The sequence below is a fragment of the Drosophila sechellia genome, chromosome 3L (assembly GCF_004382195.2).
Source record: "Drosophila sechellia strain sech25 chromosome 3L, ASM438219v1, whole genome shotgun sequence".
Taxonomy (NCBI): domain Eukaryota; kingdom Metazoa; phylum Arthropoda; class Insecta; order Diptera; family Drosophilidae; genus Drosophila; species Drosophila sechellia.
Window position 1 is genome coordinate 4,396,099 of NC_045951.1, and position 24,861 is coordinate 4,420,959.

At 42.5% G+C, this 24,861-nt stretch overlaps 3 protein-coding genes across 5 annotated transcripts; all 3 read left to right on the forward strand.

The window, feature by feature from the left end:
- Positions 1 to 2,499: 2,499 nt before the first annotated feature.
- LOC6610781 lies at positions 2,500 to 5,282 on the forward strand. The gene is made up of 8 exons (XM_002035311.2): positions 2,500 to 2,590; positions 2,991 to 3,350; positions 3,409 to 3,625; positions 3,689 to 3,906; positions 3,972 to 4,105; positions 4,160 to 4,314; positions 4,376 to 4,617; positions 4,679 to 5,282. The coding sequence occupies exons 1-8, from the start codon at positions 2,513 to 2,515 to the stop codon at positions 5,087 to 5,089; spliced, it is 1,815 nt and encodes a 604-aa protein (XP_002035347.1). The 5' UTR covers positions 2,500 to 2,512; the 3' UTR covers positions 5,090 to 5,282.
- A 2,803-nt stretch (positions 5,283 to 8,085) lies between these two features.
- Positions 8,086 to 14,649, forward strand: LOC6610782 (acetylcholine receptor subunit beta-like 1). Of its 3 annotated transcripts, XM_002035312.2 has the most exons (7): positions 8,086 to 8,213; positions 8,277 to 8,426; positions 11,088 to 11,224; positions 11,999 to 12,153; positions 12,308 to 12,752; positions 13,178 to 13,777; positions 13,836 to 14,649. In XM_002035312.2, exons 2-7 carry the CDS (start codon positions 8,363 to 8,365, stop codon positions 13,998 to 14,000), a joined length of 1,566 nt encoding a protein of 521 aa, XP_002035348.1. In that variant the 5' UTR covers positions 8,086 to 8,213; positions 8,277 to 8,362; the 3' UTR covers positions 14,001 to 14,649. The 3 variants fall into 3 exon arrangements, with proteins under 3 accessions (XP_002035348.1, XP_032574609.1, XP_032574608.1); XM_032718718.1 differs by lacking the exons at positions 8,086 to 8,213; positions 8,277 to 8,426; positions 11,999 to 12,153 and having other exon boundaries at positions 11,167 to 11,224; XM_032718717.1 differs by lacking the exons at positions 8,086 to 8,213; positions 8,277 to 8,426; positions 11,088 to 11,224 and having other exon boundaries at positions 11,274 to 12,153.
- A 725-nt stretch (positions 14,650 to 15,374) lies between these two features.
- On the forward strand, positions 15,375 to 16,959 carry LOC6610783 (extensin). The gene is made up of 2 exons (XM_032719179.1): positions 15,375 to 15,541; positions 15,597 to 16,959. The coding sequence occupies exons 1-2, from the start codon at positions 15,539 to 15,541 to the stop codon at positions 16,860 to 16,862; spliced, it is 1,269 nt and encodes a 422-aa protein (XP_032575070.1). The 5' UTR covers positions 15,375 to 15,538; the 3' UTR covers positions 16,863 to 16,959.
- Positions 16,960 to 24,861: the final 7,902 nt, after the last annotated feature.

Genomic DNA, 24,861 nt, shown 5'->3' on the forward strand with positions numbered 1-24,861 from the left:
AAGAGATTCTTTCACAACCAGCAGCAGGTGGGGAGCCCTGAGAGCCACGAGAATGCGGTTGGTGGTTGCCTGTGCTCTTCTACACAGGGAAAAAATCTTGCAAACAAGAGATCCATATTGTAAGTCCTGTCAGTCTTTTAAATTCAAATTCAAAACTTATAAAGAACCTATATTTTTATGCAAGGATCTTTGTTTCAACACATCTGTGATTGTTTGAGAATAGCGCTCGTTAGCTAGATTTTCCTCTGTGCAACCCATTGGATGGCTGGATGTGTGGATGGATGGAGGAAAACTTTATAAAGATCCGCAATAGCCGCGCTTCGCTTCACACCTGCTCGCATCGCGAAGAGCTGCAAACCATAGTCCGCAAAAGATATAAGACTCTGAAATTCAGCCGGCAACGGTGGTCGGAACTCCGTTCGGACTATTATGTAAGATTAGGCAATCTGCGAACACACAGCCATCCATCCACTTACATACTCGCCCAACTCCCCCACTTGGCGGCTGATTCTATTTGGCAAGTTGCACTTGAGTGATTTTTCGGGCTTCCAAAAAACGGAAAACCAACAAACCTTTTGAACAGCTATACGTGCAATATGTAAAGGCCCAAATGACGTAGCCGCGAAAACCCGACAAAAGCTGCCAACCAAAGATCGCGCAATATCCAAAACCATTATCGAAAGTGAGACCGAGACAAAACCCTCCAAAAGAAATCCGAACCGTTTTGTAGCGTTTTGCGACCGAACATCGGATCCGGATCGTCAACTTTTATTTTTATGGCCAACGTCGCGAGGATTTGCTAAGCACCCTGAAATGGGCCAAGTTGTTCGGTGTCAGATGGTCAAAGTGCGTGCCGAGCTGTGAACTGTGACCCGTGTGATTCGCGTTTGTGGGTGTGAGAAAACCGCGTTGGAAAATCCGAAATACGTTGAGCAGGTCAGTGATTAAACTGATCTGGAACTAAGAGGATAAGCGATTTAAAGTCTAAGGAGTTTTTACAAGAGAGGTAAGCTATTCAGAAGGGATGGTTGCGAATTAGATAGACAAGGGTTTTCTTAGAATAATGATTTATGATGATTTGAAGGACTTACAATTCCCTTGAACTATGCAAGTTTAAAGGTTTACTCAAGAACCAACGTCAGATGATGATGGGTAATTGCGAAGTTTTCCCTTTAAAACAAGAATGATCAACGCGGCACGCGGGTCTATAGCTAATAGAGCAACTTTTTAAAAGTATAGTTAAAAGAGATCCTAAAAGGACTCTGTTAAATTATTATTATCTGCCAGGAAGAACTAGCCATGGCTAAAAACGGTTTAACCATCCGCCATTGACGTGTTTGGAACCGTTATGTATTTGCAATTAATGCAGGCAGAGGAAAACGGCTCAAGGTCAGTTAAATGCGATTAACTATAATTATAAAAGCCAAGTGTAGGAGCAAAAGCAGAAGAACAACAGCAACAAGACTGGCAAATAATGAAAGCCAAAAACCGAAACCAAAAACCCAACAAAACGAAGAAGCGGCAATAACAGCAGCAACTATTGCACAACAGTGGCCAACAACAAGGCAGAAATTAAAAAAAAAAAAACAATAAACAAACATGAAACAAACACCTACAAGAAGTTGAAGTAATTATAACAACAATTAAGCAAACGGCGTGCGTTTTTACAGCTAAGCGAAAAGGCAGCCAAGCATTTGGATGGGCGAGGGGTGATTTCGGCGGCGGATCACGTCGTTCATTAAAATGTAATCCAAGTTTAAGCGCAGACTAAAATCTTAGACAGGTGCGTTCTGCGTGGGCCATAATTAAACCATCGCAACCGGTGACAGTTTTATGGCTTTGACCTTAACGCCAGACAAACGGAGTTAGAAGATGATGTATCTGAAGTTGTCATTGTTCTGGCCATAGCTTCAACGACATTGAAGAGGATAGAAATAACATGATGTTGAGTCCAACGGATGTAACATTATGGTTGATAGCTGGAATGGGAAATAACTTCAAGAATTGCTAGTAATTCAATTATATAAATCTAAGAACATACTTTCAATGCTTCAAATTAAGAAAAAATATAATCATATTATTATAATTGTCCATAAGTTCGATTGCATATAAGATATCCGTTCAAATTTTGTATCTGTGTCCGACAGCAAGTTACTAAACTAAGACAGTTTTGCAAGGATGTAGTCATAGAATAATAACCTCTATCTTTATGATCTGCCATAAATAAAGTTAAGGGCATATCATCTCCCCATTCTGCAACCAAGAAGATCCGAGATCTACTAGCCATGCACATTGGCCACAATTAATTTATGAAGCACAAACTTCCTTCCGGCCAGCACGCATTTGGTGTAACCACCGGCAGACAACACTTGAGTGACCACTAGCAAGGTCAGCTTGTGGCAGCCTCAAGCATGACGATAGTTATGATACCGACTAGCATTCCAATACCATATTGAATGGTCCCCTATGGGACTCCATTTTCATCTTTGCAGCTGCCAGTCGGGTGACGGACATGAAGATGTGCAGATTGCCCAAGCGAACGTGGCTGCTCCAGTCGGTTGTTCTGATGATACTGCTCGTGGAGTTGCAGGTAAGGAACCTTTCACCTCTGACTGATTGGCCAACGAAGAGCATTTTTGCCCAAGTAGTGGCTGATGGGAAATCTAATCTATTTAACAGTTCTTAGCATGAACTTCCTGATTAGGCCACATGAACCGTTACCAATCGTTGGCCAATCGCCCAGCCCGTCTAACGGATATGCTCTGCTCTAATGCAGATTGCGTATCGACCGCGAGCGGAAGAAGCTTTGTCTGGCCAAAATAATGTGGCTTTGTTGCCAATGCTGCTGATGCAGCACTTTTCCTTTTTCGCGAGGCTCATAAAGCCAAAGACTTGAGACACAAACTTAAGCGAGTGATTTATGGCATTGCGTATACGCCCCACGCGCAGCACGCACTTTTTGAAAATGCTTCTTTTCCATTGTTTTGCAGCAGCCCATCAGTGGATTGGAACAAAGTACGGACTATTCGGTGGTTAGCAAGACAGCAGGAGTGGCAACCACCACATCTGCACCACCCACTCTAGTGCCACCACTGCGAATTTTCAAAGGTCGCATTCAGACAACAACTCCTTCCACAAGAAGTACTTCTGGTAATCGTCCATTGGCCACTGGCGCTGAAGCGCAACAGGAATTGGTTGGGATCTCCTCCAAGTCGTATATTTCTGGACCTACCACACAGCCTTCGAAGTTGTCAAAAAGAGCTGGACTGGCAGGACCCAAGAAATTTCCCAAGGATGTGCGCAATCGCAGCAGTAACGCACTGGAGCGCAACAAGCTGCAGCATGAAGTTGTAAGTTTTTATCATATATTTTTCTTAATTAATTAATTAGAAATATGTGAAAAACCAGACCGATCACGTGCCTGACTCCTCTGGCTACATACCCCATCGAATTGGTCATCCTGTGCATTTGGATTATGGACCTACGGGAGTGGATTCAAGTGGTGCTCCTACTGGTAGCGGTGGCTATCATGCGGTGCCCTATGAGAGCAGCAAGTGGCAGGAGGAATACTGGGATCAGGAGTATGCAGGACATCAGCATCAACACAATGGAACCAGAGTTCAACGTAAGAATCTATACTTCCTAACTTAAGTATTACGTTCTTATGGTAATCCCATTAACTAAACAGATATCGAAGCGGAGTGTCAGGATGACTATATGAAAATACGCATTGGATTCAATGGCTCCTTTAGTGGATTACTGTATTCAGCTGGATATGCCTATGATCCGGATTGCATGTACATCAATGGGTCTGGCCGGGACTACTACGAGTTCTATATCCAGTTGAATCGCTGTGGTACTTTGGGGAAAAATTCTCTGCAAGAGGAAAGTCGCAAGAATCCCACGGTGCGTATGATTGATACTGGATTTTTGTTACTATGTTTGAAGAAAAAATTTTACCTATTTTTTAGAATTTTATGTGGAACACTGTAACTGTTCAATATAACCCCTTGATTGAGGAAGAGTACGATGAACACTTTAAGGTCACCTGCGAGTATGGCTATGACTTCTGGAAAACCGTGACCTTTCCCTTTCTAGATGTGGAGTACGTATAAGAAATTAAATATATATTTAGTTATTAATATTTTTAATCCCACAGAGTGGCAACTGGCAATCCTGTGGTCTTCACTCTAAGTCCGCCCGAGTGCTACATGGAGATCCAAAATGGTTATGGCATTGGAGGTCCAAGGGTAACAGGTCCAGTGCGTGTGGGCGATCCGCTGACCTTGATCATCTATATGAGGAGCAAATATGGTAAATCAATTGATTCAAACCATCTGAACTAATCTATTAATGACTATATTGCGATACGCAGACGGCTTCGACATAGTGGTCAACGATTGTTATGCCCATAATGGCGCCAACAAGCGGATACAGCTCATCGATCAGCACGGCTGTCCGGTGGATGACAAGCTCATCTCACGCTTCAGGGGCTCCTGGTCGGATTCTGGAGTGTACGAAACCCAGGTGTATGCGTACATGAAGACCTTCCGCTTCACTGGATCCCCAGCGCTCTATATCGAGTGCGATGTGCGGATGTGCCATGGACGGTGTCCAGTGAGTCATAACTTATACTATTCGGAAACAATATGTAAAAATAATATATTTTATTCCTCAGAGCCAACCATGTCACTGGAGGAATCTGAAAGCAGTGACCAAGCGCGATACCTCCAACATGACAGCCACGAACATCTCGATTCCTCCATTGTCAGCCGATGGAGAGGGACTGACCACAGAGAGCCCGCCAGCCAATTCCCTATCCGAAAATGTGAACCTTTTCCAGTCCCTGCGTGTTCTGCAAGAGGGTGAAACTGATGGCGATGATGTGTATGCCCATCGGCAGACGAAACCCTTCTCACCACATCAAACATGTTTGAAGACCTCCACATTTTCGGCATTGACCGCTGGCTGTTCAGCGGTATTATGCGTGCTAACAGTAACCCTTTTCATTGCCTGTTCGAGACTAAAACGTCGCAAGGAGTCCTCACTGTACGACTCTTATATTGCACACAAAGGACAAATCGATTGATGAAACCCAAATTGGCCAAATTTTGGTCTTGTTCTGAGCACATTGTGTATATAGCTTATGGCCCACGAAATTCTGTTTTAGTTAGAGCTAAGTTTGCTGTAGTCTTTCCTTAGGTTCTGAGTGCTAGTTTTAAGTTTTGATTTTGCCAACTGATCGTGCGTGGAATGGAATCTCCTGCGATTTCTAAAAATTAAAGACCTTTTAAAATCTTGGTTTCTTACTGAATAAAATATTTAATTGAGATGTTTTGAAGGAAATTTGTGTTTTTTTACATCAATACCTGAAAAAATAAGGTTTTTTATGTGATTGGAGTATATAATTTTATAGATTTTTAAAAAATTACTTATATGTAAGTTACTAAAGTATTTTAAATCGAATTTTACTTACAGGTTTTGTTTACACAACGTAAAATATTGCCTGGCTATAGGCTCCATTTAAAACTTTCAAACCCGTGAGTGTTAAGAAATGTTGCCTACTATTAGGCTTGCCCCTGAATAATGTTTCAATTTGTTCAGCGACAAATAAATGGGTGGCCTTTGGAGGCGGGTTTTTTTGAGTTACCGCTCATGTTTATGCCGCCCCATGTGGCAGGCATAAGGAAGTCGAAGGCGACTGGTGACACCTGTGGCACTTCCTCATGAGACCGGCTTTGTCCTCAGCCATTGACACGTCCAAATTCGGTGTTTTCGAGCGCTTGTCACCGAGAGCGATGGAGATTTATGTGTTTTGGCTGCTTTTTTTAGTCGGTCGTGCGCCCAGCCGCATGATTTTCCGTTGTTGTGGCTCAAAGATGTTGGGTTTGACACAAATTTTCGACTGCGGCGTGCCGCAAAACATTGCCCAAAAAGTGTTAATATGGTTGAGGACTTTTAATATTGCCCAATCGCAACTGCAACAACTGCTGCATTAGCAGCAGCCGCAGAAATACACTGCTAATTGTGCAATTTTCGATGGCCCAGTCATTTCGCCTCTATTATTGTTTCGGCAAACGCTCTTCGCCTGTTCTTGGGTGTAAAAATTAACACGGAATTGGCCAGAGTCAACGGCTAATTAATTTATGTGGCTGCGCGAAAACAAACAAAAGAATCCGCACACAAAAACAATCCAAATATGTTTATGATATCACATTACACTTATGCACAGAATGGCAGCTTTTTTCACACAGAGTTTTGCATACAATCGACTGTGTTTGCTGTTTTTTTTTTTCTCATTTATGATTAATGACAGTTTAAGAAGCGAGTGAGCAAAACACACTAATTGAATCATAAGGTGGAAGTGGCACTCTACAAAAATTTTAAAATGCCTCGACATGCGGCCGCTATTTCTTTGCATAACGGCCCCGCCCAGTGGGTTTTTAGGTGATTTCTCCACCATTTCTAGGCCATCTTGAGCACGTAGATCTGCGGCTAACTACTTTTCGACGGCGACCTTGAGCAAAGTGTTTCAATTGAATGCAGCGAAATAATTAAGTAAAAATTTATGAAGATACAGAAATTAATGTGATGTAATTTGCGTTGGCGTTGCTGCCATTGATTTTATCGCGTCTCCAGCGGGCGAGAGGAAAAACTTGCCTCCAACTGCTGCCGCTGGTGACACCAAAAAATGGCACCCAAATTGCACCAGCAGTGCCGCACAAAGGCTTCAAAGTTGTGCTTTTTATGCGCTTAGAGGCGACCTTAGAGTTTTTGCTTTTCGCCCAGCACAGCCGCATGTCTCATAACTTGCACGTTCGTGGCCTGAGTCTTTCGTTTTTCGCTGCATTGTATTGCGCTGTCATGCGCACATGAAAATCATCATCAGCAGGCAGAGAAGCCAAAAGCCGAAGAAATACCACACCGAAAGAAAGGAATCGTTTCTCATTAGGTCAATGTGTTTTTCTAGCTCCCTTACAAAAGTAGGTTTTCGTTAGATGTTTATTTATATGAATTATTTTTTAACATTGTCTCTATATATTTATACGTTCACTGATAAGCACATTAGGTTAAATTTCTTACAGTGCAATTAAGGCAACTTCAGAAACTCCGTAAAAATCAGTAATGTAAAAATATGCTTTCATTACCAAACAGTACAACACACATATGGTATTAATAATATTCTCCTTTGGGCAACTTTTTTGGTTTTCCTTCTGCAGAGAATATTTTTGGAGTTTTTATTGTACTTGCCTTTTCACCATCCTCGATAGATTAAATAAATTGAGCAGCTATCAATCAATTCACGGAAGCTTACAAGCCCAAAGCCATTTGGCCACATAATTCCAAATGTAATTAAGGGTTAATATAAGTGCTGACAGCTGAATGAGTATTGGAAACCCAAAAGTTCAAAATGGAGCCATATTATACAAGAGTTTAAAAAGAATGCATTTGCATTTTTTTAGAAAACTGGAACAAATATCGTCACATGTGGGTACTTGAAAGCACCGCCGTTGTTAGGAAACATTTATTTTCATCATTTACGCGCCATGAGGAACTGCGTTTTCCTAATGATAACCATAAGCGATTAGACGCTGTGAAAATATATATAAAAAAACTATGAAATAACAAATTAAATTCCACTCCCACATGACCTTTACGTTGTTAGTTTTTTTTTTTTTTTGTTATTCGCTTAATTTATAGGCCCAAGTGTTATGTCATAACTAAACATTTTTATAACAAAATAAAACGAGATTTGCCGGATAGCGGAAGCATTCCTCCACTAACTTTTCGCAATCACTGTGATGGAAACTTTTTGTGGGCGGCGGCAACTCTGGAGGCCAAGCACATGTAAACAAAAAGTATCAACAGCTGATAGGGCCAACTGCTATTGTTTACAAACTAAAGATTATCAGAAGGGTGGGTTTTGGGAAAACACCTTTAGAAATGGGAGAGCTTCCCATTTTCATCTCAGTTATCCGAATTTTTCGCGCCTGCGCTCAGCTCTTTTTGTCAGATTTGGCTGCTGCGCTCTAGAAATTCAGAATCCCATTGATTTTTATCCAGATTCCCGAAGTAGAGTTTTTAATCCGCACCCAAACTGACGGCTCCAGTTCAAGACGGAAAGTACGGAAAGAAAATTCCCTGAAAAATCAGTGAAAATTAAGAAAATATTCATAAAGCAATAGCTAAAATTAAGAAAAGCTTTAGATAAGGTGAAGTGTGCTGTTTTTAAGAGATTTTTTCTGGATTAAAGGCCTCGTTTTTTGTGTCTACAGTTTTGGGGCGTGGGCCAGCCAAATCCCAAAGCGAAAAAATACAAATTAGCTATGTCCCTGGAGTAAGTGAAAAGAGTGGAAAAATCATGGAGTCTTCCTGCAAATTCTGGCTGTTGTGCAGCATCCTGGTGCTTGTGGCCATTTCGTTGGGTACGTATTTTGGGCTACGAACGACCTGAAGACTGCCACGCCCCCTTTCGGGCAAGGGCCGTTATGTAATCGTAAAGGAAAGAAAACCAAATGAAGACCTAAAAAAACTCTGTTAACTCTGCTAACCGTTTCTTAGTCCCCGAAAAACGAAAACTATCTCTCTATTTCTCTTCTCCTTAGCTAGCTTACGATTTTACAGCAATGATTTGATTTTTTTCTTAAATTTACGCTTTGCGCTGGCAGGGCCGCCTTAACAAGTTCTCCAAGCTCTCATTGTCAACCACCAAGTACCAAGTACCAACTACCACCGGCCCGGCCCTCCAGCTCCTGGCATCCAACGTTTCGTGTATATAGCTTAGCCACACTACTCCCAAAAGAACAGCAACAACTACCAAATGTACTGGATTTAGTAGCTATATAGCAAATAGACCAGCAACAACAACCGCCACACAAATCTCGACTTGCGATTGCCCGAGAAAATGAGTCTTGGAGAATCTGTCAAAGCGTCCCTGCTGCAGCGCTGCAAAACAAAAAAAAAAAAAAGAACCGAAAATTATAACCGAATCACAACTGCGCTAGTCATCAAAACTCTTTGTAAACTATTTATATATATATATAATCTGGAATCTCAAGTAGAACTCCCCATAGCACACCTCGCACTCTGTTAAGTGCCGCCCCACAGATTAGATCTTTTGGCATAGCTATATCTTCTATCTCTATATAGATTCACTAAAAATTAGCTTAGCTTTAGCTATCTCTCTCTCTCTTGCTCTCTCTTTCTCTCCCGCTCTCCGACTCTATATCCATTGCTCGACAACTGTAAACTTCTGTACCCGAACCGAACTATCAAACTATACGTCCAGTACACCTGCATACTTGTCTTACTCTATGAATATTTTACAAACAATATATAATATTCCCCAGCTATAATCGCTTTTGTAATTAACCTTTCTCCAGAGTCCCCTCTGCATTTCTCTCGCTCGCTCTCTCTCTTTGACTCTCAATCTCTCTGTCTCTGTCCACCCCCCAAAATAAATATTAAAAACCCCTGACTGTGTATCTACGAAAAGCGTGGTAGCCAAGGTCCTTAAGGGACCCGCAGGATGGGTGGTGGCACATTACATCCCGAACGACCACGGCAACCGAAATGAACAGCAACTAAAAGAAACAGAAAATGCAAATCATACGAAAATGCAACGAACCGAACCAACAATGCATATATATATATACGTGTATATAAAGATTTCTGTATCAACTGCCGAATCTTAATTCATACTCCTTCTCTTCTGAGCAGTCCAAGAAGTAACGAAAAGAAAAGCAAATAGAAATTGTAGTAGTCAAAGTTCGCATAGACAGAACCCCCCATTCAGGATTAGACTTTATTTGCTAAAGAAGAATTAAATATATTAGTGCATTCACTCACCCGCATATCAACATACACACACACACACACAGATTTGCTTAGTATCATCATCATATGTACCCACCCCAAAAAATCATATCGTTCACCTAGCGCAAAGTGCAACTCCAAAAACGAGTTTCGAAAGTCACGCACCCATACAGTAGCAGAAGTTCGTGCTCCATATATGAGGCACACACACACGCACACACAAAGGGACGCGAACACACACTCGAAGAACAAGGATAACCCGGTCACACACACAAGCGGCCGAGAGTGTGGGCCCCAGCATCCCTGCGCTTTCGAAGAGCTCTCTCTTCTCCTCTCTCGAAGGACACCGCGTGGAGCTTTTCCGGATAAAGTTCGCTCAGCTGTCAAACGGCGAGGAAAACAACAGGCACTATAGCCATCTCAGTCCCACTTAGAATATATAAGCAGAAACTCCCGTTAGTTTCCTAGATATCCCTGATCGGGCGCCACTTAAATGTTGCACTTTGTCAAGCACAAGTTACTGACTAGCTAGCTGTATAACCATGTTACCATAGTACTTCTTACGAGTCGGGACTCTAGGACTGTAAGAATCACTAGGCACTTGCATTAAACCATCCACTATGTGGGGGGTGGGGGTTGGAAGGACCTCTTTCCCTGCTCATAGTTCTTGTTTAACGGAAGTGCCTTCCATGCGGCGTATACTCAACGTAGGTCAGAACAACAGCAACAACATCAACAGTGCCACTTCGCACACCATCTCCACCACCAAAACAGACAACCACCACCTGCACCACCAAAAACAGCAAAAACAGAAATATATACCACAATCGAGCGGTTCTCATGTGTCGTCCATTTTTGTTTAACTTTTCCCATCAAAATTCTAAAATGATGCTGATGCTGAAGACGAAGAATCGGTTTAAAAAGTCTGAAAACGCCTCTGTCCTATCTGCCTATCTTTCTCAGTCTCTGTCTTCTACTCTTCCTCTCCTCTCTCTCTCGCTCTGTCTAAGTCTATCTGTCTATAAGCTAAATCATCCCAAAAACCCATTCAAAAATTAAAAAACAACAAGCAAAACTTAAACAATGAATACAACAACTTTGCTCATCCGTTCGTTTCTTTGTTTCTCTGTATTTTCTTTCATTACTTTTGTGGCTCTGTGTGCCCGCCATTTTGTTCTGATTAAACCTAAATCCCGCCTCCGAATCCCTATATGTGTGTGTACTCTCTTCCGTTGTTTTGCGTTCGCTTCCGTTTCCGTTGTGTTTTTTAGTCAGTGCATCCGAAGATGAAGAGCGCTTGGTGCGTGACCTCTTTCGAGGCTACAATAAACTCATACGACCCGTACAGAATATGACACAAAAAGTTGGAGTAAGATTTGGTTTGGCGTTCGTACAGCTAATCAATGTCGTAAGTGTTCTCAAAATTAAATTTGTCAAACAAAAAAAAAACCTGAATAATAATAAGATTATGCTAACATTAAAAAACAAAACTCATAACTAACATTCGTAGAGTGTAAATGTGTTTTCGAGTTCTGTTCCTAACAAATTCTTCAGTTTCGTTGCTGTCATAATCGTCCATCTGAAAAAAAGCCATAAAACATCCACACATTCGCCCATTAACAGTCAGCAACACCCACATACACACTCACATGAACTGGCTGCTCCCCCGGCCACGCCCCCTCAGACTGACGAGGGGCGGGAGGAGGGGCGCATTCAACGTTTCAGTTTCGGTTATGCTTTGTAAATAATTACGTACACGTTGTCTTGACTTTGTATGTTTGTAGTGAACTTGATGCTAGAAAATCAAATACGAAATACAAATACTAACCCTAAACAATTAAGATTAAACAAGCAAAACAAACTAACCAACTAACTAACTAACTAACTAAAGTAAAGCCACATGCGAAATAATGTCTTAACTACCTTCCCACCCGCTCTCTCTCTCGATTTCTCGATTGTGTACGCCAAAATTCGATTCGATTTCGATTCGTTTCGAATCTCAAATGAAAATCGTACCCGTACTTCGTACCGTTCTCTATCACACCACCAACCAACCAAACCACCAACCAACCAAACCACCAATAAACCAACCACCAAACCACCACCATCTGATCACAATCAAAACCGAAAAAAAACAAACGAATTCCCGAAAAACAAAACCGAAAATCGAAAACCGATCAAGAATGAGAAAAATCAAATTATGAAATCAAACGTTTGGTTACGTTTGGTTTGGTACGATTACCAGCTGCAGTGGGATGAGGCCGACTACGGCGGCATCGGGGTGTTGCGTCTGCCCCCCGACAAGGTTTGGAAGCCGGACATTGTGCTCTTCAATAAGTGAGTAAATGGCCATTTCTAGCTAACCCATCAACTCCAACTCTGTACACTAACCAAGACAAATAGATAATGATACTAGTAGGCGAAAGTCGGAGCTTTCCTCGCAGTCATTCAATTTACAGCCCATATTGATATCTAATCTTTCCGTGGACAGTGCCGATGGCAACTACGAGGTGCGCTACAAGTCCAACGTGCTGATTTATCCCACGGGAGAGGTCCTGTGGGTTCCTCCGGCCATTTACCAGAGCTCCTGCACCATCGATGTGACGTACTTCCCCTTCGATCAACAGACCTGTATCATGAAGTTCGGATCGTGGACCTTCAATGGAGATCAGGTCTCATTGGCGCTCTATAATAACAAGAACTTTGTGGATCTGTCGGATTACTGGAAGTCCGGCACCTGGGACATTATAGAGGTGCCCGCCTATCTGAACGTCTACGAGGGCGACAGCAACCACCCCACGGAGACTGACATCACATTCTACATCATCATCCGGCGAAAGACTCTCTTCTACACTGTGAATTTAATTCTGCCCACGGTGCTGATTTCCTTCCTCTGCGTCTTGGTATTTTACCTGCCAGCCGAGGCCGGCGAAAAGGTGAGATATTTGATCGTTCATTAAGTCTGCTTTATTGAGGGTCACATCTGGTCACGGGTGGGGTCATGTCAAAAATACACTTGAATAATATTTAAATATTCTTAATCCACCTAGAGTTCGTCAAACGACTAATTTCCATCTATTTAATGATCGTAGAACATTAATTAACTAAACTCCAACATCTGGCTTTTGATTTGATTAATTCCAGTAAACAACATGATTGTTGTTTTCGTATCGCCATTGTGATTAAGATTTTAATAATATCTAAATAATTTTGGTAAATCTCTTTCACTTAAAAAGTCAGAAACATGGATAGAACGGATTTATTCCAAAACTTATAATGGGCAATAGGGCGACCCATTTACTTTCAGTGTAGGGCAGGTTTCGGCTATTACCGATTCGTTAATAACGATTTGTGTCCCCAGGTTACGCTCGGAATTAGCATTTTGTTGTCACTGGTTGTGTTCCTGTTGCTGGTGTCGAAGATTCTGCCACCGACGTCGCTGGTGCTGCCACTGATCGCCAAATATTTGCTGTTCACCTTCATCATGAACACTGTTTCCATCCTGGTGACCGTGATCATCATCAACTGGAACTTCCGGGGGCCACGCACCCACCGCATGCCCATGTACATCCGCTCCATCTTCCTACACTACCTGCCCGCCTTTCTCTTCATGAAGCGCCCTCGGAAGACTCGCCTGCGCTGGATGATGGAGATGCCCGGAATGAGCATGCCCGCCCATCCCCATCCCTCCTACGGCTCGCCCGCGGAGCTGCCCAAGCATATCAGCGCCATCGGCGGCAAGCAATCTAAGATGGAGGTCATGGAGTTGTCCGACCTGCATCACCCCAACTGCAAGATCAACCGCAAGGTTAACAGCGGTGGGGAACTTGGCCTGGGTGACGGTTGTCGCCGGGAGAGCGAGTCCTCCGACTCCATCCTGCTCTCTCCGGAGGCTAGCAAGGCCACCGAGGCGGTGGAGTTCATTGCCGAGCACTTGCGGAACGAGGATCTGTACATTCAGGTGGGTGTAGTAGAAAACTTAACTAAATATTTAACTGTTTCCCCCAAAATGTTTACAGACCCGCGAAGATTGGAAGTACGTGGCCATGGTGATCGATCGCTTGCAGCTATATATCTTTTTCATTGTGACCACGGCCGGAACGGTGGGCATTCTGATGGATGCTCCGCATATTTTCGAGTACGTGGATCAGGATCGCATCATCGAGATTTACAGGGGAAAGTAAGCGAGTGACGACTTGGAGCAGCCGGGGGCTGATTGAAATGGTTAACAGCATTGCAAACGCAACAATAATAAGCAAACGAGGTATTGAGACAGAGGAAAACAATGAAAATTGCAACAATTAATGCGGATTTTTAGATTTTAATAATTAATGAACACTAAACGATACTTGCTTGAGCAGAATTAACACCTAAAATAACTAACTAATATTAACTTTTTGGTAAACACACGAATTGGAACACAGAACACACACTAAGCAGTCGTCGAGTAAAACAAATAAGCAAATAACTCACCAGCAACAAATGTTAAACAAATAAATCAAAACAAAGTAAACCAACCTAGTGGAATTGTGAGTAAATTTATAATTTTTAAAACGAACTTAGCTAATATGGACATCTAGAATGAAGTTTAGTTTAAGAGCAATAAATAGCGAGCAAGCGTTTCCCAAATAATTTGTTATGTTGTGCCAGGAACTTAATCATAAGTAATCGCAGTTTTACGCATGAGATTTAAGAATGGAATACATCCCGAATCAATTTGTAAATGCTTCTCACACGATCGCAGCTAGCAAAAAGATCGACTTAATCGTAGGCTCCGAAGATCCGGAGACCCGGAGCCTACATGAAACCAATAAAAATGCAAAGTTAATTAAGCGAACCCGTCTATTAATTTCATTGCTACATCGCGCATACGCCGCGTGTTACGCGCCTGGACACTTGGCTTATTAACAAATTATTATGGGCATAATGTTTTATTGACCAACTGGAGAATGTCGATTTAAATAAGCATCGATTGTTCAAGTCAATAATGTTTATTGTTTAGTGGTAGGGATGGGGAGCCAATTATGTAAGCACGATTCTAACATATCTTGGGCATATGTGTCTTAGAAATAGCTGTTTCTGTTTTGCAGTCGTATATTCGCACATTAATCATCCGCCCACGTAGCCACTTGGTGTGAATTCTGTCGGATCCCATCAAACCTAATTGGCCAAACACATAAACATGGTCAGAAATTCCCCCATTTGGTTCCTGGTTGGAGCACTCACACGGAGTTCGGGGGAACTAAAGACAAAAAACTAACTAGTACGCGCTGTTATTGACTTACAATCGCCGCTGATCAACAGATACAGATATAGATACAGTATCTCTGTCCTCACCTGTGGCTATATGGCTACATCAAAGGTTGCAGCATCACGACGACGACCAAGATGATGACGATGATGACGACTTAGCTCGGCTGAGAGGCGATTGAGGTAAAACTCGTACTCGGCTGACTCAAAACTTCGGCATCTAACTGAGCGAGCTCCGAGCTTAGCCAACTTAGGGGCTGCTCTGGGCCAGGCCGGTATAAATGCGCCAAGGGAGAACATTTCGGCATCATTCGATTTCTGATTTTGCAACGAAGACGTCGGCTCAAAGGCCCCCTGGAAAAGTAATCTCGAGTGCGGTTCGTCTGCGAAACCGGTAATAGTTCGATTCGCTGTGTGTGTTGTGTTGTTAGGAAAACTCGGAAAACCCGCGCTCATTTAGCATAGAGTAGAAATGGTGAGTTCGTTGGCTGAGGAATCAAGCCGCCGGTTTCATCTCAATTGTCTTGTAGCGCTGTTTTCTGCCTCTGGTGGCCCTGCTCTTGGCAGCGGGTGTCCACGCGGATGTCTCCCACCTGGACACAGATCTCCAGGAGGATGGCTACCATTACAAGCAGCCGTCGGTGCCTTTTCCGCCTCCGGGATCGGGAAATGGCATTGAGGATTCGGGCATAGGCCCAGGACCTTCTCCCTCGGCGCCGGCGCCGTCCTATGGACCCCCGCAGACGCGTCCTCCTCCTCCTCCACCACAACCGACTCCACCAGCTCCTCGTCCTTCCTATGGACCTCCACAGACTCAGCCACCACGCCCTCCACCACAGCCAACTCCATCGGCTCCTGCTCCACCACCTCCATCCTATGGCCCTCCGCAGACGCCCCCACCACGTCCGCCACCGCAGCCAACTCCCACGGCTCCTTCTCCACCACCATCTTATGGACCGCCGCAGACACCACCACCTCGTCCCCCACCGCAGCCAACTCCTTCGGCTCCAGCTTCATCCTATGGACCTCCTCAACCTCAGCCACCGGCACCACAGCCACCATCACCACAGCCTGGGCCTGAGTACCTGCCTCCGGATCAGCCAAAGCCACGTCCAACGCCATCGCGTCCTCAGCCGCCTCCACCACCACCACCTAGGCCCCAGCCAACTCCAGGCTACGGACCACCACCGCCACCACCTCCGCCTAAGCCACAGCCTACTCCAGGATACGGCCCTCCTCCACCACCACCTCCACCAAGGCCCCAGCCCACTCCAGGATATGGACCACCACCAGGACCTGGACCCGCTCCGCCGGCACCACAGCCGCCAAGACCACAGCCGCCACGCCCTCAGCCACCACGGCCACAGCCAGGATCTGAGTACTTGCCGCCTCCTGGAGAGAATGAGGTCACCCCGTCTCAACCGCAGCCAACTGCACCAGTGCCGGAATACGGACCACCACAATCCTCACCGCCTGCACCTCCCGCTGCACCCACATACCAGCCACGCCCACCAGCACCACCAGCGCCTGCACCAGGACCTACTTATCAGCCACGCCCTGCAGCACCACCAGCGCCTGCACCAGGACCTACTTATCAGCCACGCCCCCCAAGTCCTCCTGCACCACCTGCACCAACATATCAGCCACAACCTCCTGCACCACCTGCACCTGCTCCAGGACCCACCTATCAGCCACGTCCTCCAGCACCACCCCCCACCAGTGGTGGCGATGAGGCGGGATCCCTGGGGCCCGATGGCTACAATTACAATAAGCCTGCCAAACCCTTTACCTTCTAAAAAAGTACTCAATACCACTGTCCTGTGAATCACCATTGGAGCCAGTTGCCCGCCACTCAAATCTTTTTCCAAATAAAAACAAATTTCAAAAGCCAAAGTCAAAGCTGGATATGTCAATCACTCGGGGGATTCGCTGGTGGGTCAATGTTTCAGCTTTAAAAACGGCCTTCTGGGCCGTCAGGCAGATGGCCTAGTCGAAATACCAGTGGTTCAAGTGCAGTCCCCATGCACCACCCAGTGGTGCAATGTGTGGTGGCCAGTTGGTAGGTCAAATCAATCAAAAACCTGGGGGCGCCATAAATCAGAGGCGGAAATTCCGAGAGCGTCAAGCAGCCGTGAACGTTCTCAGGCCGGCTTTGTTTGCAAAATCTATAAACCCATAACGACCATAAATATATATATATATATATTTATAGATTTAGGTAGATGTCGATGAGAGCCCATAATGATTGCAACTGGCATAGCCACAGACATTGCATCCATACATGGGACACTCAAGGTGCCGGCGGAGCCAAAATAAATATGAGCGAGTCGATCAATGATCGATCTGAGCCGGCGATCCGGCAATCGACGACTCAATTCCCACCGGCTGTCGTCGGTCGGTTAGTCAGTCGCCAGGTTCATCAGTCATTTAGTCAATATGCCAGTTGGCTTAGTCAATAAATTGAGTTAGCCGTGGCAACTTCATTAGGTTGCCCAAAAATAAAGATAAACAAGAAACAAAAACTGCAACTGCAACTGCAAGTGCGGTTGTGCAACGATTTTCCAATAGGGATTTTTTTCTTTTTTGTTTTCCGAGGGGGGGTTGCCGGCGAGTACTTTGCCACTAATTACATAAGCACCTACAAAACGGCCTTCAATTTCGCTGGACACGGGGGCGCCCTAAGCCTCACTCACTCAGCTCGATCTGAGCCATTTGATTAACGTCTTAACGAGCGGCTTGGGTGTGATTTATGTTGTCAGGCATCAGCCTTAGCATCAGATCTGCAGCTGCACTTAGACTTAACTTTTTGCGTGATTTATGATTACAGCACGGCACTTGAAAAGATTGGGCATGACAAGAGATTCGGCACGCATTGTTTGCCTTGCTTCGATAATTGCGGCAATCCAAATGGAGGCACTGGGCCCCAAAAGAAGTTCATGCGAGTCACCTGGTGACCCTAGCTAATTTCTGCCACTCCGATGACGATTCTAATTCCCTCCGATTCCATCCGGGTGTAAATTTCCCAAACAAGCTATTAATATTCCGATGCCTCTATCAAGCGAACACGCAAATGTAAATGCGAGTATATAAATATTAAATCATTCTAAATATGAAAGCGGCAAAAATATATATTATTAATGCCTGAGGGCGAAATTCTTAACAGCCAGCTTCTTCATCGTTCATCTCAAATTTCCAATTAATTCTTCAAAAATTATTCCGACAGCGGCTAATCGAAAATATTAATGGACATATTATAATTATGACTTAATGGACATACAATAAAGTCATCAACTGATTTATGCCCGTGCCGAAGAGGTAACGTTGAAGAAACAGCACCTGTTCTTCGCTTAGCGCAAAAAAATATTGCGCATACGCAACGTGGTCCGTTTTTGCCTTGCGTTGCGTTGGCCCCTCATGTAAATCAATCACCAGCGAAATTGCCCTTGGCACAGTTTCCGTCGGTTTTTTTTCTATTCTTCACCCGATGGCTACTTTTTGCTGTCTTGGCTCATAACTGTTCAATTGTAAAACGGCAACGCACCCAAACGTCTTCAAACATTGCGTACAATGATTTGTGTAGACGGAACGAGTCAAGAAATATGAATCAAGCCGTCAGCGGTGCTCGAGTGGTTCAGCGAGCAAAAACCAGCTATGAAAACCACTCACGCATGAAGCCAGCTCTCAGTTGGCACAATCATGCCTACATAGAAAATCATTTTCAGCCTTAAGTTCGACTTAAAAATTCTTTAACAAACTATTTAATCCGAGCTTAATTCACTTCGGAATGCATTGCCTACTTTTTAACTGGTTCTTAAGATAAACTGAGCTTTATACAAGTTTATCTTGAGTCTTGAGCTTACTAATTGATTAATCTTAAGCTTTTTATTGGTGTTGATGGAGTCTTTTGCAGTCATTTTGTGAGTCAATTATAATCATAAATGCCTGCTAATTAAATATTAAAAATAACTTTACGACGATTTTATTTGAGGGACTTTGTTAAGGCTGCTTAATTGCCATTAATGATGGTTGAATAATAGCTGAAGCCCTACAAAAGTTTATACATAAATATTTAAAAAGTCTAGTATAAGAAGGAAAAATACTTTTTCTTGCAATATTAAGCCAATTTCTTGGAATGTTCGATAATCTATTACCTTACTATTTACTGGCTATAGCTCTTTTTCTATTTTAAAATTTATTTATTTAGAGCTAAGTGCTTATTCTCGTTTTTTTTCAAAACTCTAATAGCTAGTTATAAATCGAAGTTAACCCCAAACCTCGATTATTTTTAACCGAATTATCTATTTTCAAGATTTCAATTCATTCATTTAAATATCGGCAATCAGCATACATCTCGATTAGAAACTGATGTCTTAATCTACGGCTCAGCAAGCGAAATTCAGCGTAATCCATTTGTTTCAACAACTTCCTTATCCAATTGACCGATTTTACCCACACGTTCCATCCCATTTAAAAACCCCTGACCTACGTATGAAGTCTCATGCTTGTATCGCATTAACAGTAAATTAATCAATTGCTAATAGATGTTTAACAACTGTTAACCTTCCCGGCGAGCATTCAAGTGGTTGCGAATTAATCACGAATCCCACAGACAGCGGCGATTTATGATTAAACGCTGCGATTCTTGAGCGTGAACAAAATCGTTTAGCAGTCGAAAAGTGGCAATTATTCGCTTGGCCGTTCCAGAAGAAGTCAGTTCATCATTCGGCTCGTGGCTAAAAAATATTGTATAAAAAATATAAAAATAAGAGATTGACTTAGCCTTTGTTAAGGATGATTGCCTGTGTAAGCTTGAGATTTCCAACAAACGCTGTGGACGCCAGTGATTAGCATAATACCAAGGCACTGGCAACACATTTTGTGCGCTCTATTAAATTTTAATTATAAAACGAACAAAACGCCAACATTAATCAAAAGATGCAGAAAAGAGCGATCAACTCGATGCGGTCTAGATCGATCAGATATGAAAATTCATTCATTCAGATGGTGTGGTGAAGATTTAAGCCCCAGAGAGCGGCTTTGTCACGCAAATTTGGTTTATGCCGCTTCTGAATGTTCAACCAAAAAAGTCTCGTCGTCTTTGCGACTTGGCCAGCGTTAAGCAATTAACGGCAAAAATATATGTGTAGTCTGGGCCATTCAGTCATGTGGGTCGTTGTCTTAAGCACTGACAGCACTTGTCAAACCAATCCATAATGGATGTCAAAACAGCAGCAACATCGGTCGCCACAATGGATCTCCAAAGGCTGGCTAAGAAATGCAAATGCAGAGTCAACAAAGATAAAAACCGAATCCGATTGAAAAGGCAAAACGACTCATAGCAGTTAATCCACTGCTTACAATCTCTTTACAAATTTCAACCTTGGCCTTACACACACAAAGCGCAGCAAACGGCATCCGATTTGAAACAATGTCATAGCAGTTAGTCAAATCATCAAAAACACAAGACACATCCATATGCCTTTTGTGTCTGATGGATACAGATGGCCAGATGATCCGTTGACTCACAGCAGATACAGATGCCAGAACTTTACACAACTCGGCAGACAGAGCGGCGGCCAAAAGGAACCTTCATCATCATCATCATCATCCACGCCATGTGCCGCATGGAGATAATCATTCGAAACCGAAAAAAAAGAACCCCAAAACGGGTTCTTCTAATAGCCATTAAGCTATCGTCTCACTCTCAAATGCGACCATAATAATCAGAATTTGCATTTGTGCAAATTGGATAGAATGGCTTAAACTTATAGTTATAAACATTTAAATCGACCACCTCTCTTTGGGTTTTTGCCGAGCTAGAACTGGTTGCTAGACTTCGTGTCAGTTTGGGTTTGTCACAGAACTAGATCGGCATGAATGAAATCAATCGCATCGATCGCTTTGAACTATCACATTAGCCTTTTTAAAGCTTAGTGCCGGTTTTATTGGGTGCAATTACTCAGAATTCAAGTTCACTGCCATCCGATTACAGCACAATCGCAGGGTATTCTTGGGTATGTCCATTGGGGAAGTGTATAAAACTCCATATATGTTAGATTTTTGTTTATCTGAATTGCCATATTTACGCTCTACTAATGAAATTTTGAATCTGACCTTAATTCTTGAGTTATAGCCAACCAGTTACGAATGCAGACCAAATTTAATGCCAATTAGCATAAATTGGGTTATATTTGTTTTGATAAATCAAACCCAGTTTATTCTCATATTGTGTTTGAATTAATTTTTCTTTAACTAACTGATAAATAATAATTGTATTTTAATTCTAATACTAATAGTTTATGGTATCCATATTAGTTTATATGTACTAAAATTGATGATTTTGTGACAATTAGTCGATTTAATTATACAAATTGGCCACTACGCTTGCATTAGCCTCAAAGTTCAAAATGCTAGTTCCCATGTCTGAGTTTGCGGCACGAGCCGGCCAAAAAGGTGCCAAAGTGGCTAAATTGGTAAGGTTCACAGCCACCGAAGTCGAGATATCGCTGATGCTTTTTGCCCCTCCGGCGGCATCGATTTCATTGTTTGCTGTTGTTGCGAAACAAATTATAGGGGGATATAATAAACTTATTATTAAGTTAAACAATGATTAGATGAAGCTCTTTGTGGCCATTATCATTCTCAAATCGCCTTTCGATTCTCGTGACCATTTGGCTTTTATTTTATGTCGATTCTGACTAATTTCAATAATTAATTTATGCTTCTCATTAAATGTTAACGTTCTTCTTCGGCAGCTTTCACTGTGCGCGTGTCCCAGACCGTCGGTCTACGACTGGCAATAGATTGGAACCAGAATTATCTACGGAGAATCTACCCTGGCCGGATAAACATTAAACAAGTCGAAACACCTGCAAAACAGGCAACTTGTTTGCCATTCCAGAGAGTTCTTCGTTTTTGGAATCAAAGACAGACTAACTGTAGGTCAAGTGACTGATCGACGTTAATTGGTAGAAAACATTTGTTCACTCAAATGCAGAGGCGGAAACGAGACTAAGCATTAGCATTTGTGGGCTATTTTAAGACAATTTATTGAGGCGGTTATAAATCTTTCAAGTACCCCAAATATTTTGAGGTGTTGCAATAAATATTTCTGGGCCTAGATCATCATTACTACCCTACGAAGAGGTTACTCAACTTTGTGGATCTCTGTGTATTATGTATGTGTATATATATTTCTTGACAAGAGTATGCCAATGTTTTCAATTGACTTTTCAGCATGATATATTTGCCATGCTTCAGTTGTTGTTTGTTATAATTTTTTGCGTAAAATATTGAATATTCATATTGCCTCTGGTAGACGTCGTGGTGAATGTGCGGAAGCTTTGTTAAATAAAGAATTCCACATACTTTTTACGAAGCATTGTGTCTAGAATCGTGATAAAATAAAAACACGGGAAAGGTAGAATGGCTTGAGAATCTTCTCTCAGACAAGGTCAAAATAAAATTATATTACAGCGCCACACAATGTCTTCTGTTTTAAACTAGCTCTTTTTACTAAGAAAGATGTCAAGACATGAACGAGCCGTTAAAAATGTTTTATTTTCTGTTTATTCACACGCGCATATTCAAATGCTAAACACAACTGGTGACCAGAAAACGAGGCGTGTCTTACCGCAAACAAAATCTCTTGGTAGCAACTGCGGCTATAAAAGACATATTCAAAAAGCACGGAGCTGATTTTGGAATCCTTATCAGGTGACTAATATCGCATGTAAACACACCCAACCAGAAATCGATCGCCTATGAAATCTGTTGTTCTTTAACCCCGGTCGCACAACAGGTCGCATGCTTAATATGTATGAACGTTTAGAGCAAAACAAAACGAATGTGGAGAGGCACGTGAAATCGACTGGATTCTGGCTATAGGCAGGCATAGGGTAATAAATTTCAAAAATCTTCGATTACCGGCATTTAGCCAAAAAACTCCTATGGCGGCTCATGGCTTTTGATTCACTTGGCGCGATATCTGGTTCCTGTATGCAAATTGGGCAAAAGTAGTCACCTTGTTTCCGTACACACAAGACACGATGATGGAAAGATCAAAAACATATTTTAAGGGGATATTTATTTTATATTGGCATTAACATAAATAAGAGTCAAGAGTCCGTTAATATAAATGTTATCACGAAGCAGACAGCTGCACTATATCGAAATCGATCGTTTGCCGCATAAATCTGCCCCGCCCTTGTCATTGATTTACGAATCTATTGACTTATAACCGTAGGTAGAACGATGCTTTTTAGACGCAAATGACACATTTTGCAAGTCAAATCGCTGACTCAATATACAATGGCCGCAAATGGCATAAACAGCCAATAATGAATGTTTCGCGGGAGATTAAATTTATGAATTTGAAACCTAAGATGCCAGCGGACCAAAGCATTATTAATTACATTTTAAATTTCCTAATAACCGTAAAAATACACGATAAATTTTTGCTTGGTGTTTATTATTTTGGGTAGATTATGAAAAATGCTGCATACAATTTGTATGTTTCATCTTTGGCCGTTGACAAATATTCCATCAATCAATACAAGTGAAAGGCAACAAAAATGATGTCACACGATGGGGTCAGAACCATTTTAAAGTGGGCTTATAGCCATAGGTATATTCATGGTAACATCTTTACAAAGCCCGTTGGTATCTGAGTCGAAAATGGTTTAACAATTTCCTGTGTTAGAGCCACTTAATCTTTTCAGGACGGCCTTGATATCAAACAAATCATTTTTATTGGCACTGCATCTATGGCTCAAGTAGCTTCATTCACTTGACGGTGGCAGGTGAATGTATTTCCCCACACACACGCATGAGAAACGGAAATGATGTATGACCAAAAGCCGTTAAATTTGCTTATTGTTGCCACTAAGGTCAAGTGAAGATACAAACAATCATGCCAGCAGTCAATCCAATGAATGAAAGAGGGGGCTACCAGGTCGGCAAGCAGATGGGCAAGCAATCTACAAATTGACATGGTAAAGTCAAGTTTTGCCTTATTGAAAACATAATCAGTACGTTTTGTATCCAAGCTTGGGCTATCAGTTCGATGACTAATTTTTCCCTTGGATAAACTCTGGCAATATTTTAGCATACTGGAATAGAGCCACTTCAATATGAAAATATTATTCTAACAAAATATTATGCAAATTGTTTCAACCAGGAGACGAAATTAAAGACTTAGGAAACAAACTTTAATTGAGGCACGCGCTGTGGAGAGACAAACGGCGTTAAAATCAGAGTACATACACTGATACAAATTAAGTAAGGGGAATTTTATTTGATTTAAATGAAAATTGTATTTCCTCTTCTCGAACATTAGTTAAAGATTAACCGTGTGAAAAAATTCGTATTCGCTATTTTCAAAACAAAAGACAGGCAACGAACATAGTCAAGAATCGCTCCATTTTTTAAATCAGCTGTTTTTAACATTTACTTCACCACATTTTCAACAGTGTAGATCTCTGATATTGTGCACCTTTTTATTTGTGCCCGTCGGCATCTCCAGCATCCTCTTCTAGTCGCCGATTCTTCTCAATTCGATTCCTTTCATTTAATTTAAATTTTGATTTGAATTGCCTCTGCTGCCGTTGTTGCTTTTGGTGCTGAACGTGCCGCTTCTGCTGTTAAGATTTTGTTTTTGCCTTATTTATAACGCGCTGTGCGGTTTGTGTCTCATCGGGTTTTGGTTTTTGGCGGTCGCCGTCGCTCTGCCCAGACTCTCTTAGACCCACGTAGCGAACTGAACCGAACCGGACGGACTGAACGGGCGATATAGTA